This window comes from Melanerpes formicivorus, unplaced genomic scaffold (assembly GCF_026170545.1).
Source record: "Melanerpes formicivorus ecotype bairdi unplaced genomic scaffold, bMelFor1.0.p_v2 SCAF_1, whole genome shotgun sequence".
Classification (NCBI taxonomy): domain Eukaryota; kingdom Metazoa; phylum Chordata; class Aves; order Piciformes; family Picidae; genus Melanerpes; species Melanerpes formicivorus.
In genome coordinates, this window is record NW_027142353.1 from 25,543,060 (window position 1) to 25,559,707 (window position 16,648).

General features: G+C 41.6%; 1 protein-coding gene across 5 annotated transcripts in view; it reads left to right on the forward strand.

The window, feature by feature from the left end:
* EDAR (ectodysplasin A receptor) overlaps window positions 1-6,379 on the forward strand; it is a 75,191-nt gene extending 68,812 nt beyond the window's left edge. For all 5 annotated transcript variants that reach the window (XM_068137442.1, XM_068137434.1, XM_068137420.1 and 2 more), the window contains exons 11-12: window positions 2,224-2,284; window positions 3,797-6,379. In XM_068137442.1, coding sequence (XP_067993543.1) covers window positions 2,224-2,284; window positions 3,797-4,116 — 381 coding nt within the window. In that variant the 3' untranslated portion in view covers window positions 4,117-6,379. The remainder of the gene's footprint in view (window positions 1-2,223; window positions 2,285-3,796) is intronic.
* Window positions 6,380-16,648: the final 10,269 nt, after the last annotated feature.

Here is a 16,648-nt window from a genome sequence, read left to right on the forward strand (position 1 = left end):
TCTCACTTGGAGTATTTCAAGGCACAGATTAGGCCACACTTCACCCACACAACTTTTTAGTTTATATTAATGGGAAGCTATCCTCAGAAAGGTGGTGTCTGCCTAGATATTTAAAAGATCTTTTTAGGACTTCAAAAATATTTTAAAATGTCAATAGGTAGGACAAAATCACATCATTAGTATCAAATATCAGATATCCTTCAAGAATAAAAAGGTTTGAAAATGCATCTTTTCATGTTTGCATGTTTTAAAGTGTTGAGAGGGCTCAACTCAAGCTTTCTAAAGTAGCTCATTTTTCATCTGAGTCCAGACATACACAATTTCAACAGAAATGGTTTTAGTGCTTGTAGACAGTTATGTAATTGCAGACAGATATGCATTTGTGGACAGTTATGAAGTAATTTACTTCTCCAATACTCACATTTTAAAATTCATTTTTCTGTTTTAACATACATCTCATGGATTGTAGCCTTACTAACACAGCTAAAGACAAACTTTACAATGAAAGTGCAGATTGCATCAAGATCCGCCACTCCATGCCTAATATTTCACAATCCACATGCCTAATATTTCACAGTTGCCAGAAGTTAGAAAAGCAGTAATTTGCTTCAGGGTAGAGATTAAGCAACATTTCTAGTACAAGAAAGGGTATTAAGTAGCTATTTGGCAAGGGTGAAAAAAAGTTAGAATCTTGTTCCTAACTAAGTCTTATGCTTCTCAGTTAAAACAAACCCATTATGCAATGAGCTACCACATAGATGATCATTAGACTCAAATTTACCTGTTCGCTTTGAGCATAAACTTTCCAAACACTTGATCCTCTGCCTCTGGTCAAAAGAGTATCCTATATAATTCTTCATGGGCATGGAACTATTTAACTACTGTTCTTGCCCTAAAAAATGAGAAGAGAATGAAAATATTATCCAAGAGTTTGCATAAGAGGAGTTTTAATAAATTCTACTGCAAGAAAATGTCTTGTTTATAAGGTTCTAAAACAGCTAATCCAAGCCTACAATATCAACACAAGTGATTAAACACATGTAAATTATGCCAAAAATAAGTGAACAACAATTAGTGTCTGCACGGCATTGCTCTGCAATGAAACACACTTGCACAGCATCTATGCCTACAAGACAGGCTTGGGTTGAAGCAGCCACTTTGTGGTCTCCAGTTGCAAGTCTATTAATCCTGGTCATTGATGTACCTTACCCTTTACAGCCCAAGTGAAAAGAGTAAATTTTGCCATTAAAAAAAAAAAAAAAAAAAAAAAAAATCCATCCAAAAAACCCATACTGAAAGTAAAGGTTTTTTCCTAGCCTGGCTTGTGGCAAAAAGTGGCAAATTTGTGGAGATAATGCTAGAGTCCTGTCAAAAAGGCAGCTTTTCAGAAAGCTCAGTTCTAATGAGAGCTGGCAGAGGGATAACAATTCCAGTCCCTGAGCACTCATGACATTTTGACATTCATTTTCACTTCACATTGATTCCAAAGCCAAACCTTGAGAATATATTTGCTAAATGAAACTATAGCAAAATGTCCATTTTCAGCTTGGAAAATGTCAGCTTTTGAGTCCAAGTTTGTTGAAAATGACTGGAGCACCCTGGACCTCACATTTTCCAATCCAAACTGTTGCTGATTTTAATATTTTTTAAAATCTATTCCTAAAATGTTTCAGATTAACCAGGTAACGTATCATGGGGGGAAAAATGGTTAATTAGCAATGCACTGAGCAGTTCTATGTCAAATGACCGAAAGGAAGGTCCTGTCCTCCACAGTCCACTCTTCTGGAAGAAGACCACTTCAGTATGAATTTAATTCCCTGTAGCTAGTCCTGTCCTGGTTTACCTGGACATGCCCGGGAAAACTGCTGGAGTGCATATTATTTGATTTATCTTTATTGTCAGGAGTTTGCTTCATCCTGAAAGAGAAATAAAACATACAAATGCTTGGAACAGAAATGTAATTGATCTTAAAAAAAACCAAAAAGACTAAAAGATGGAATGAAATATTTCTAGCAGTGGAAAAATAAGCCAGAAATAGGTTTATGCTTCGCAGAATAATTGCTGTGTCCTTTTCTTTGAGTCTTCAAAAGGGACCCTTGAGGACATTATGTGATAATCCCCAGTGCCATGAAATGAAGGTCTTACACAGGTTTTTTACCGTTGTCTGCTAATTGTTTACTACCGTGACTGAAAAATTAATGAAATAAAACTCTTCTAATTTAGATTCAGAGTCGACGGAAAAAGATACTTGACGTGTATGCTAACGTGTGTGATGTTGCAGAAGGTGAGTGTACAAAACTTACACCTGTTCACTAACAGCACAAAATTAGATCAAAAGTGCTTGCTTTAAAGTAAGAAAGGTCTCAGCCTTCCTATGGAATGTGAAGTCCCAAGCCAGGAAAGACACTCTGTAGGCAGATTTGTACTCACTTGTCAGGAACCCGGTGGTGCCCTGACCCCAGAAATGTTCAGGCTGGCCTTGAGCTGGAGCATGCCATGGCTTCTCTACAAGGGTGTACATGAGCTTCCTTCCTATGGAGAACAGGAAGAATTAGAAATCCAGAGAGGCTGTAGATGTCCCCTCCCTGGACATGTTCAAGGGCAGGTTGGATGGGGCCTTGAGTAACCTGGTCTAGTTGAGAGGTGTCCCTGTCCACAGCAAGGAGGTTGAATTAGATGACCTCTAAGGTCTCTTCCAGCCTAAGCCATTCTATGATTATATGATAACACTGGGTTGGACTGGGACACGCACACAGACCAAAGCTCTAAGAAGCAATCTTGCATTCTCCATCTAGAGGAAACCTGTTTGGTTTGGTCACTTGCATAACAGATATAAACTAGTTCCAAATATGAAAGTGTAATTTGGGGAGAGTCAGGACTGAGAATAAGACACAAGTCTTGCTGCTTTAAATCCTGTCCCACCTCTCACAACAAAAATTGGAGTTTCCAAGTTTTACATGTTTTAACCCTCTTTAGCATTTGACTACCTGGATTATTTTGGCAGAAGAGACATGAACTCATTTCCCTACAGAACAGGAGGCATGACTGTGTTTGTTCACACACAAGCACACACACAAGGTGATTGGCTTGTCTGTGGTTCAGGTAGCTCTATCTCCCACCAAATTACTGCTTTTGAGTACAAAGCAGAAAAACTATGGAAGTAAATGACTGGTTTGTAAAAATACTGTAGATTATTCTCTCCTCTATTTTGTGACCATGAATACAGAGAAAAAAATGTCCAGGAAAAAAAAAAAAATAGCTTTTCCCCCACAGGATGAATGTTAAATCCTCCCTAGAGGTTCAGTGATAGTAATGACAACTGAGCACTCCAAGCTCCTCCTCACATTCCTACAAGGGCAACTTTCAATTACAGAGATGTTACGGCAGCTGCTGGTGACAGACTCAAGAAAGCATCAAAGCTGTCTCTTGAGCTCAAACACAGTGCCTGATTTGCAGAGGTGTATTAATGGAGCTGCTCACTAGGGATACGGTTGCAATATATTTTTCCTAACGGCTAGTAAATTGTTGAAGGAAGGGGCAGTGCCGTGGGAATTCTTCTAATACTTCTTTTGCAGAAAGCTTTTTACCCTAATTATTGTACCCTGCAGTCACTAGGAAGAATTAATTTGATAAGGCACAGTAATAACTTTGGAGCTAGACATATTTATCGTGGGCTATCAGTTAAAGATTTTAGCTGTCCTTATTGCTAACAGTATATACTGTGGTAAATTAATAAATGTCTTGAATACTCAGGACTTTTGCACAGTCATCTGAAAACAAATGCCTCACTTTTCAGGTCTGAGCCCTACAGAGCTGCCATTTGACTGCCTGGAGAAGACCAGCCGAATGCTCAGCTCGACCTACAACACAGAAAAAGCTATCGTGAAAACGTGGCGCCACCTTGCTGAGAGCTTTGGACTGAAGAGAGATGAGATAGGTGGTATGACAGATGGCATGCAGCTATTTGATCGCATCAGTACAGCAGGTTACAGCATCCCAGAACTGCTAACCAAACTGGTGCAAATTGAGCGGTTGGATGCTGTTGAATCCTTGTGTGCAGATATTCTGGAATGGGCACAAGCAATGCCTGCTCCTGAACCAGCAGGGACATCTTGACGTTCCTGCCTGGGACCTGCACTTCCACATCATTCACATGGACCATGAGTCCAGCATCAAAGACTTTAGGGAGAAGACCATTACCTTGGACAAAAGAGCATTGATGTCTCTTCTACATAATCATTCCTGATAACCAACAGGAAGCTCTTCTCTTTGACTTCTGCAGAGGTGAAGTTACACATCTACCAAACCAAGGACAGAAATCTCCTAGGAAGCTTGGTATGAAACATCATTAAACAAAGTGATCATGTTAAACATGGTAATGATAATAACTGAACCCACAAACATCCATTTTGCAGTCTGTGTATAATTGAAGATAATCCTGCTAATACCCTTCCTGCCTGGCCTTCAAGAAAACCATTGAATTGCTCCTTGAAAATATTCCTGTCTCTTAGGGCTTTGTTCAACACTTTAACACTTACAGCCAAAAACAGTACCACGGACACCATATCAATGAAGACACATTAGGCACGTGCACTTCTTTTGGCCCTGACACATTCAGTATCTAATCAGTTTAATTTTCTACACTTGCAATGGGTTTGTTGTCTCTAGAAGTATGTGCATAGGTGTATACACAGTCCTCAGACTAACTTACTCTACTATATGAGAAAAAAAAAAAGGTCAACATAATTTACAGGTTGATGTGCTTCAAAGTGCTGTACATAATGCACTCAAATGTATTCTTGGTCCACACTGACATTTCAGAAATTGTAAACTCAAGCTGCTGACTTGCTGAGGACAGGCTGGTTAGCAAGTGGGCAATAAAAGTTGGCAGTCACACCCTGGTAGTTGAGAGCAGTGAGTTCTTTTCTTTGCCATCACACACACACAAAAAAAAAGGAAGCAACAAAACGAGTTTGGTCCACTACCATGAAAAATGTTCAGTGACATTTATACATCAAAATATATTCCAAGCAGAGGGATTTCAGACAAGAGTGGTGCACTTTTAATGTGAAGAGCAAAAAGAGTAGATTTCTTTAGAGACATTTGAAATGCAGAGGGGAAAGTGGGGATTTAATGTTGTACTCATAAACATAGACCCACAAGCACAGAATCCACAGGTGAAAACCAACTCCTTCAGAAAGCAATGCATTATCATGAGTTTGTATGCAGCAAAAATGACATTTTTTTTCCCTTTTAACTGATCTCTCATTTTCCCAGTAAAAAGTTCTCTAAAACTTGGTGATACCACAAAACAATGCCACACTTACTTGCTGAATTTAAAGCTAAAACGAGTGATGCCAAATTTCAATGAGTGCAGCCACTGAATTGAGAGATGTGTCAGTTACAAAGCAATAGTTTTTAGATTCCAAAATGCCTGACTGAACAAAATGTTATGAAAAACATTAACTGTTACCCTGAATTTAACAATTCCATCACTTTGTAACTACGTCTTATCTTTGATAGCACCTTCTTAATTGTGCAGAATGTTTAGTATTGCCCTTTAACATTTGTTAGTATCTTTTCACCACTCAATTTATATAGCAAAGAGCATACTGCAAGATAAAACCTATCCCTCTCATTAGTCTTCCACCATTTCTTTTGTATCATCACATATTCTTTATTAATTTGCATACGCCAAATTTAACAAGAAGTTTAACTGCTAATGAAGCAGCAAGCTGCATTTGTTTGAACACTGAACTAGCTAATTGATGTTTAATTTAGGGGTGGAATTCGTCTTATCTTGAAATCAGTGACAAACTCATACAGATTTGGAGAGGCTTCTAGCAGATTACTAAATTGGCCAACAACTCAGCAGTCTGCAACAAGATTTTCAAGACCCTGAATTTGCAGTTTAGTATTATTGCTGCTGGAATAATGATAATGATAATGATAATAATAATAATAATAATAAAAACAGGGAAAGCAAAAACAAAAACGAAAAGGTGAAGATTTTATTTTTCTTGTGCCTGTGGTTAATTGCAGTGTTACTGGGCGGACTGCCTCCTATATTTCATGTGTCATTTACTAGTACATGTCATTAAGTATTTTGAAAGAAGATGCAGGAATTCTCTTCTTTTATGTTTGTTGGGCCATGAAGAGTTAGGGTCTAGAAAGGGATGGTGCCAATGTGAACACAGACTATTTAACATTATTTTATTTAGGATACAGTATTTTTATTGTTACACAAAAGACGTACAGGAATGAAAAAAATATCCTGTAGCTCTTGCCAAAGCTTACTTTCTAATAATTTTGTTTAATGCTGTATATATAACTTATTCTATTGTAAAGTATGAACATAAAAATATGCTAATAAAAGAAAGTGGTCAAACAGTTGTGTTAGCCATTTCATTTAAGTAATGCGTTGCCATATGTCAGTAATTAAAGGAGGTAGCCAAGGGCTAGCAGGCACATTCCTGTAGTAACAAGTGTCTAGCTAACATACATGAAGGGATCTTGGCATTCCTGTGGGATACTGCTTCTCTGCATCACACTTCAAAAGATTTTGAAGCAGAAATCATTGTGTCAGTTTAGTTTGCTGCAACATTCCACCTTGCAGGTACTACAAAAATGCCAAACTCCTGGCAACTCCTTGGAGAAACTCTAAGTTATTATATGTGTACCAAGAGCTGGTACAGACTGTGCACCTGGTGAGTAATCTCATAGTAGCAATACTCTCTCACTAACAAGTCCTCCTTTTGCATTTCTAAATTAGCAGTATTACACTACGTTATCAGTGATCTTAACTGGAAGCTTTCACTGCGTGACAGGGTAATTATGTTCCTCCAAATCTTAGGCTGCACTGATGAGATTTCCAGCAGAGCTGCTAGCTTCTACAAAACACAGAGCGCCAGCTTGCATTTCCCCCCACACCCTGGTGACTAGGCTAAGATTTTTGGGAGTATTTCATATGGATCAGCATTCTTCAAATTAAGCAAACACTGTCCTACTTTAAAAACCATTTGGGATGGTTTTCATTCCAATTGATTGGTTTCAGCATGACTGTGTTCTTGTTCTATTGATTAAAGGGCAGAAAGGTTCCTGAAACTGCAACAGAAGTTCCAAATTTCCCAGATGATTGGGAGGAACAGGTATTCTGTGTATAACTGGAGCACTGGCACAAGCTGACCAGAGAGGTTGTGGAGCCTCCCAGAGATCTTCAAAACCCGCCTATGATGACATGCCCTAAGTGGTCCTGCTTTGCAGAGGAGTTGGACTCGATGATGTCTGGAGGTTCCTTCCAACCTGTAGCATTCTGTGATTTATTTTCTCTATTACTTACTCCCTGCACTGTATGTGCATGTGTTAACACATCATGAAGAACACTGCAACAGGCATTGCCAAATCCAAGCATAGCGTTTAAAATGCTTAAGGATTCTTTGCTTTAACGTGCTTAGGGACAGTCACCCAGGGGAGAAACTTTTGCTTCTTTGGTTTAACTTGGAGAAACACAAACTCAGAACTGTGTAGAATGTCCATTTGTATATTAATTGTGCAAAATAACAAAACAAACCACAGAAACACACAAAGGCAAACCACCTGAGAGCTTCTGTGGGATGTCAACTTTGCTTCAAATTAAAATCTTCCTTCTCTCACCCCCCCAGTTTCACATTCATGTGCACACCAGGATGTACCTGTGCAAATACAGGTGTCTGCAGTGAGATTCATCTCCTGCTAAAGCACAAGAATAATCATCATGAGTAGCATCTTCAAAATATAAGCTGTAGTATCTCTGGACTATAAAGAGAGCTTGGAGTGAAAAGCTTTGATGTAAACATTTATTCTACCAATGTCAAAGACTAGGTGAGTTGAACCATACCAAGAGAGCAATGAATTTCAGGTGTGTGATTGTGTTTCAGCTCAGTAATCTCTCTGGAAGAGCTGCAGCCAGCATGTGTAGAATGAGGGCAAGCAAGAAACTATTACAAATTGTGTTAACTAGTGTACTGTTTGGGGGGATTACTGGATCAGATGAATGCTTAAGGTGAGCTTAAGGTATGCTTAAATTGTACTTAAGGTTATTATCCCTGGTATTGTGTAGTAACGTTCTGTAACTGTATTTACAGCAGATTTGGCTCAAGTAAGGTTAAAGTTCTGACTGAATTTGCTATCCTAAATATGATGAGGAATTTGCAACAAGAACTTAAACAGAATTTTCTCAAATTTTGATGTAAGAACTTTAAAGATTAAAACCTGTTCCAGTGACTTTATCTCAAATGTAAGTACAAATCTTACCACACAGTTTTAACTGAATTCATTTCAACAATACAAACTCTGGAGAAAACATGATGACCCTTGCTCAGAAATGGCTCTTTTCCTTTCTTGCAAGGAATCAGCTTCTTCAGAGCAAAATATCAATCCTGCTTTTGCTGTGGCTAAGCCAATGCACATTTTTGGGTTTAGAAGATACATTTTTCACCTCATGACAGCACTTCTTTGGGGAAAACTCGCTGTCTTGATTCGAGATTTTTAACCTAATGGTGAAAGACCAGATGGGGAAAAAGTCATGGAAACATCTGAAGGTCATCTAGTCCACCTTTGAAGGTCATATAGTCCACTTCCTCTGCAATAAGCAGAAATATCTTTAACTAGATGAGGTTGCTCAGAGCCCCATCCAACCTGAACTTGAGTGTTTCTAGGAACGGGGTATCTCTGGGCAATATGTAGTCTAAATCCACTCTCTTCTACTTTAAAACCCCAGTCCTCCTAAGACAGCCCTGCTAAAATGTTTGTCCACATCTTTCCTGTAGTCTCTTTTTACGTACTGAAACACTGCTACAAGGTCTCCCTGGACCCTTTTCTTCTCTAGGATGTAACAACCCCAAGTCTCCCAGCCTTTCTTCATAGGAGAGGTGTTCCAGTCCCCATTTTTGTGATCCTCCTCTGGATCTGCTCCAACAGGTTTACATTGTTCTCATATTGAGGAGTCCAGAGCTGGACACAGTACTCCAGGTGGGGTCACAAGAGTGGAGTAGAGGAGCAGAATTGCCTTCCTCAACCTGCTAGCCATGCGTCTTTTGATACAGCCCAGGATACTGTTGGGCCTCTCATACGTGAGCACACATTTATCCAGCTTTTCATCCATCAGTACTGCTGAGCCCTGCTCCCAGTCCTTTCACCTCCCAGCCCGTATTGATACCAGAGATTACCCTGACCCAGGTATGGGACCTTGCACTTGGCCCGGCTGAACCTCATGAGGTTCTCAGAGGCCCAACCCTCAAGTTTGTCCAGGTCCCTCTGGATGGCATCTCGTCCCTCAGGCATGTCAACCACACCATTTGGCTCAGTGTCTATCAAGGGTTAGGGCTTGGCCAGACACTAGATGAGTTGCATACAGTCTCTACTAACCCGTTCATCCTTCCAGAAGTAAAGAGAAAGGGAATAAGGTAGAGAAACCTATGGACTGGGAAACTGAAATAGCTTTAATGAAAATATTAGCAATAAACCAAAATACACACAGGTACATACATAATCAGCATCAAACCCAATCCCCCTGACGATGGCAATTATACCACTATCACTTTTGATGCTGTTGGCAGGCACTGGGAAGCCCCAGACTTAAAGATAGATGGGAACCAGATTCAGGAACGGAGTTCTGACACTAGACTCAGGAAGCCATGGATTGGGATCGAAGGCAGAACAGACAGACTCCTTCTTGGATACGGGCCATTGAAGAACATAGTAAACAGCACCGGTCTCAATACAGAGCCCTGAGGGACACCACTTGTCGCTGATCTCCATCTGGACATTGAGACGTTGACCACTGTCCTCTGGATGCAACCATGCATTCAACTCCTTATCCACCAAACAGTCCACCTACTAAATCCCTATCTCTTCAGTTCAGAGAGAAGGATGTCAAAGGATTTATACAAGTCCAGACAAATGGGTGAATTCAGGGAGAGCAGTGGATATTGTCTGCCTTGACTTTAGTAAGGCTTCCCATAACATCCTTGTGGGAAAGCCCAGGAAGTGTGGCTTAGAAGAGTGGACTGTGAGACGGATTGAGAAATGGATAACCAACAGAACCCAGAGGATTGTGATCAATGATGCAAAGCCCAGTTGGAGATCCCCAGCTAGTGATATTCCCCAGGGGTCAGTGCTGTTCAACATCTTCATCAAAAGCACAGATGAAGAGGCAGAGCATGCCCTCAGCAAACCTGCTGATGATACAAAACGGGGAGGAGTGTCTGTTCTGTGGTCAGGACAGCTGGGTAAAGACAAACCTAATTAAGTTAAACAAGGGTAAGTGTAGAGCCCTGCACCTGGGGAGGAATAACACCACACACCAGTACAGGCTAGGGGTTCACCTGCTGGAGAGTTGTTAGTTGAAAATAAATCATTATCCATGGGACAGCAATGTGCCCTGGTGGCCAAGAAGGCAAATACAATACTTGGGTGCATTAAAAGAGTGTGTCCATCAGGTCAAGGGAGGTTCTTCTCTTCTATTCAGCCCTAGTTAAAACACATCTGGAATATTGTGTACAGTTCTGGGCTCCTTGGTTCAAGAGGGACAGGAAGCTACGTGGGAGAGTTCAGCACAGTGCTACAAGGATGGTTAAAAGGGAATGAGGTATCTCTCTTACAAGGATAGACTGAGAGACCTGGGTCTGTTTAGTCTGGAGAAGAGAAGGCTTAGAAGGACCTTATCAATGTCTACAAATATACAAAGAGTAGCTGTCAGGAGGATGAAGCCAGTCTTCTTTCAGTGCTGCCCAGTGATAGGATGAGGGCAAATGAACATAATCACAGGAAAATCCATCTCAGCATGAGAAAAAACTTCCTGACTGTGAGGGAGATGAAGCACTGGAACAGGCTGCCCAGAGAGGGTGGGGCGTCTCCTTCTCTAGAGATCTTAGAAATCCACCTGAGTGTGTTCCTGTGTGACCTGCCCAAAGTAGTCCTGGTTTGCAGAGGGGTTAGACTCAATGATTTCTCCCCTTTAAAAGGCTGTTTTCATACAGCACAATGGAAAGGCTACTGCCTTGAGCTAATTGCCACCAACTATCTTGGGCTTTTCTTTTGGACAGAGGGAAAAAAACATGCCTTCCTTCAGAGTAAAGGACCTTCCAGCAGCAAATGAAGCTTCAAGAAGGCAAAGTAGCAAAGGCTGGGAGGCAAAGTGAGAAAGAAATTCTGCAGCACAGGAACGGATGGGAAACTACTGGTAAGGGCAGAGGAAGGTACAGGGCAAGGTCCCAAATGGTTGTGATGTAAAGATAAATGTTTCTGAGAGTTAGAAGAGACGCACAAAATTTGCTGTAAATAGAAAGCTGATAGAACTGGAACTAAAATTAAGATCCAACCCTTAAGGAGATGAGTGATTCAGGGAGAAAACTATCAACACCACGGTTTATTTCCTTTTTGATGTGCATTTTTCTTTTTCTCTTAAAAGATATTTTTTCTTCTTTTTACTTTGATTAAGCCCAGTTTCAAGTTGAAAAGACCTGTTAAGTGCTTGGAAAATCTTATTTAAAACAAAAAGTTTTTCATACAAAACCTCTGGTTGACTCAAGGTTTTGGCACAATGACTTCCACAGCCCATGGCATGGACACTGTCTTTAGACAACATTAGGGCTTTTGCTTTGGCTTTGTATCAGCAGGCACAACTGGAAAGAGCACTTAACCGTGTGTCTACAGATAACCTAGTCCCAACTCCACCAGTACCCTTTTGGGTGACGTTGTGGAAAGTCACTCCCAGGCAAGATTAATACTTATTACCTTGCAAGACTTTTCCCACCTAATTCCGGCTTCCTAAGCTGACCAGCATCATCCTGTTTTTCCCTTAGAGAAACTTGCTGGACTTTTCAGACTCTCTGATCTTATGTTACTGTCAGAAACTACCTTCTACAAAGAGTTTTGCATATGATAGTCCTGCTCTGATGATGTTAATAAAAAGAAACAACAGAGGTAAGGTGTTGCAAGAAGGGGTCGACATACGATCAATGTGATCAATCGAATCCAACTTTATTGAGCATCAGACACATCTTATATACAGTTTACTATAATTATGCCCACTTGGCAACATACTATTGGTTACAGATTACATGTCAACCCCACCTCTTGCGGTTTTAACATCCTACTTCAGCTAGCCACAAACATCCTGTTTGAATAAGCCCCCTACTTGTTTTACGACCCTCACAATTACATGATCACAGTGCCCTTGTGACACTTCTTGATGATTCAGCTACATCCATTATGTTCTGTGGCATTCCTTATCTTATCAGAGGGCCAGACAGTCCTGCAGACATTCCTTATCCTTATCAGAAGACCAGACAGTCCTGCAGGCATTCCTTTGCCCATTCTTCTACCAGTAAAGTGGGTCATAAAGGATGGGTCTCTCCTTTGCACTATAAAGACAACATCAGCTGACTGCCTCTCTATAATCAGAGGATCATAGGATGTTAGGAGTTGAAAGGCACCTTCAAAGATCATCAAGTCCAACCCTCTGACAGAGCCGGACCATAGAATCTAGCACAGGTCACACAGGAATACATCCAGATGGTTCTTGAAAGTCTCCAGAGAAGGAGACTCTACAGCCTCCCCAGGCAGCATGTTTCAGTGCTCTGTGACCCTCACAGTGAAGAAGTTGCTCCTCGTGTTGAGGTTGAACCTCCTGTGCTGTAGTTTATATCCATTACCCCTTGTCCTATCACAGGGTGCAACAGAGAAGAAGCTGTCCCCTCCCTCTTGACACCCAACCCTCAGATATTAATATGCATTTATTAAATCCCCTCTCAGTCTTTGCTTCTCCAGACTAAAAAGCCCCAGGGCTCTCAGCCTCTCCTCACAGGGCACATGCTCCAGTCTCTTATCATCCTGGTAGCTCTCCATTGGACTCCCTAGAGTAGATCCCTGTCCCTCTTGGACTGGGGAGTCCAAACCTGGACAAAATATTCCAGGAGTGGCCTCACTAGGGCAGAGTAGAGGGAGAGAAGAACCTCCCTCGACCTGCTGGACACACTCCTCTTCATGCACCCCAGGATCCCTTTGACCTTCTTGGCCACAAGGGCACACTGCTGACCCACGGATAACTTGTTATCCACCAAGACACCCAGGTCCTTCTCCACAGGCCTGCTTTCTAGCAGATCACCTTCTAACCTATACTGGTATAGTTTATTATTCCTTCTCAGATGCAGGACTCTCACTTACCCTTGTTGAACCTCATTAGGTTCCTCTCTGCCCAGCTCTCAGTCTGTCCATGTCTTGCTGAGTGGCTGCACAGCCTTCAGGTGTATCAGCCAAGCCTCCCAGTTTGGGATCATCAGCAAACTTGCTGAGCAGACTCTGTCCCCTCATCAATGTCATTGATGAAGATGTTGAACAGGACTGGACAAGATGTTGAACAAGACTGGACCCAGCACTGATCCCTGGGACACTACACTAGTTACAGCTCTCCAGCTGGACTTGACACCACAGACCACTCTTTGAACTCTATTTTGTAAACAGTTGCTAATCCATCTCACTCTCTGCTCTTGTATTGTACAATTTGTGATCATTAATTCAGTATCCATGAACAAAAAGATAATATGCATAAATGCCCAGCAGCAGGAGTTAAAGGACAAGCTGAAGATGCCAGCTCGATTCCTCCCCACTGAACTCAAAGCCTCATACAGTCTAGAAGTCTGGCTTCATTACAAGTAGGGTGTATTTAAGAGAAAAAAAATCATACTGTTACAGGTGGAAATCATGACTCAAAGGATCTGTATGCAGAAGTCATTCTTCTGCAAAGAATTTCTATACTGCTGCGTGATAATGGAAAGCAAAGAGCTCATGCCCTTATAATTCATTGGATAGGCTTCCTAGTGCATATTCCAGTAAATATAATAATACAAATAGGATAAGAATATGAATATAGTTTATCAATCTATGTCTAGTCCTAAACACATAATATTGTATATATATTCTGTTTCCCCCACATACAAATAAGCTCTTTGGATTATTTATTGTGACATGATTTATAATGCATAGTGTCTGTTACCTCAGGGATTAATTTATCACTATCAACCACACTTCAAGGACAGAAAATAGTTGATTCCTTTTTGCCAGTGTTCTGTGAAACTAGCCTGTCTGAATACTTATGGAAGAATGATATGAGGCCTTTGCATGCTCTTCTGCAGAAGATGTCAGTAATTAGCTGTTATACAGATCAGACACAAGCATCTCATTTGCCCAACACCTTTTAAATAAAGAAAAAGATATTATGTTTTTCCTATAGTTGAGGCTGCTTTAAAAACAAGCTTCTAATAGGATTCAGGTAAGAACTGCAAGACAACTCAGGAATACACAATGATTTTCCTATCAACGACGGAGATTGGAGTCAATCCAGCTGACCAATATGATCGAGTATTGTTCCTTTATTCTTCCAGTGTTGCAGGCCTATGGTGCGAGTATAGCACAGTAAAGTAAAGCATATGTGGTGAAGAGGTTATTAAATTTATGAATATGAAATATGAAATATGAAATATATTCTTTTTATTAATTATCAAACTATTAATAACCAATGAATCACCAACTTATATATATTTTCTAGTGCACGTTTTTGGAATAGATTGCACAACTGGCTTACTGTTATGATTATAACTTAATTGAACTATCTATAAACCCTTTCTATATTTATATAATGAAGGGTGCAGTTCCACCACTTGGCCACTAGATGAAGACTCGGTGGGACGCGGGCAGCTTCTGGCTATACACAGCAATATTACAATCTTTCTATGCGTCAGCGCTTACTCTGCTAGACGCGGATACTTTGAACAGAGTGCTAGTGGGTGGAAAGCACGTGAACGATATTCTATTCCCTTCAGACAACAGGGATCGGTCCTGATCGGGGTCGGCCCGTGGCTTGCACAGCAGGGCGGGACGACTGTGGCCGGTAGGTGGGCTCGGACGATGCGGCAGCAGACAAAGCTACGGGGGTCGGCCCAACCACGGCGGTTCTCGCAGCTGATGCAAACATCCTTGGGGAGAGAATGCGGCTGCGTTAGGCGGCAGATTCTCGTTTACTGATCTTAAAGGAGCAGCGGGATGCTCGGAGTGGTCCCGGGTTCGGTGCAGTATAGGCACGAACAATGCTTTAGTCTTCCCTGAGGTTCACAGGGCTCAGAGCGGCATATGGCGGCTCCTCCTGCTGCGGCGGGGCTAGGCATACGTGCACTCGGTATCGATCAAGTCCCTTCTCCCTGGCAACTGGGCAGATCTTACCCGCGGGGGTTGGTCCAGTCCTCTGGTAGCACGGTGGGCTCTCCTGGTCGGTACGACTGGCTGTAGCGACGCTGGATCCCTCAGAAACAGCGAAGGTCCTCCCTCTGGGCTTCTTCAATATGCAGACGCTTCCAGTATGCGTGCATGTATAACAGAAGCTAACAACAATAAGCTCAATGGCAAAGGCTGCAGCTCAGGAGATGCTCTCTCGAGCAAGCACAGAGACAAAGTGAATGAGGGGGCAACTTGTTTACCAACTGGGATGATGCTTATAGATTCCTTGAGGCTGGCTTTGACCAATGGGCACTCTCATAAACAACTGGCTTCAGCCTATAGAAAGCATGAAGCAAGAATTATGCCCATACTTGGTGTCAGCACGAGCGCTGCATGCGCTGGGTGCATGCAAGCCTGGCTAATGCATTGGCTTTTGTCTTCCTCCTGGAGGAGGGGGAACTTGCCCACATGCTGAGACAAGATTCAGTATCTGGGCATAATGTGCCTTCACCACAGCATAGAAGAAGAAGGGAAAGGAAAGGCAGAAGTGCATAACAAGGGAACTTCTACAACTTATATAAACTCGGAGAGCCTCGTTGGCACGGCTTCATTGGTTCCCTATGAGTGACCACACATCGCACTATTATAGATTATTGGTCCAACTACTAACGACATGCAAGGTTGTTGATGCAGGTGCATGTCCTGTTGTTCCAAGATAACTTTCTGTGTTTATAGCTACCAGTGTCCTGTTTTACTTACATGCTGCAGGCACAGCACTGTTTTGCTACACTGCTAGCTGGGTCTGCACTTCTGCTGAGCATGGCCTACCACCATGTCAGGCTCTAGGCCTGCACTGCCAGATTGCTCACACTGCTTGTCGCTGGCATTGCCACATTTTCCAGTTTAATCCACTGCACAGACGTAAACAAAAAAATCAGGAGGAGGTAACACTGAAGATCAATGAGTAGAAACACATTTTAAACAGGAAAGAAGCAGAGCTAGGTGTCCGTTTCTGGAATTTGGCCTTGGTGTGCAAGGCTGCCTTGAAAAAAAAGAAACCATAGTTGCACTTCAGTGAGGAGGGCAAAGCAGGAGGACAACAACAAACTGCTACATTTTGGGAAGGACCACGGAACAGAGAAATTGTGTTTATTTGCTCTTCTTATATAAAGCTCTTGAGTACACATACTGGAATACTATTTCTTCTGAAGGACAAAACTAGTTTGGCAACATTGGTTATCTCTGACCTTCTTCAAAGGCATACTATTGATGTGTGGGTGGAATATTCTGCTCCTGTTTGAAATTCTGCCACAATACTTTTTTTGCCCCCTGTATGCTCAATAGATTATTTTTATTTCTATTTTTTTCCATAATGAACTGCACCAAGAATATCATT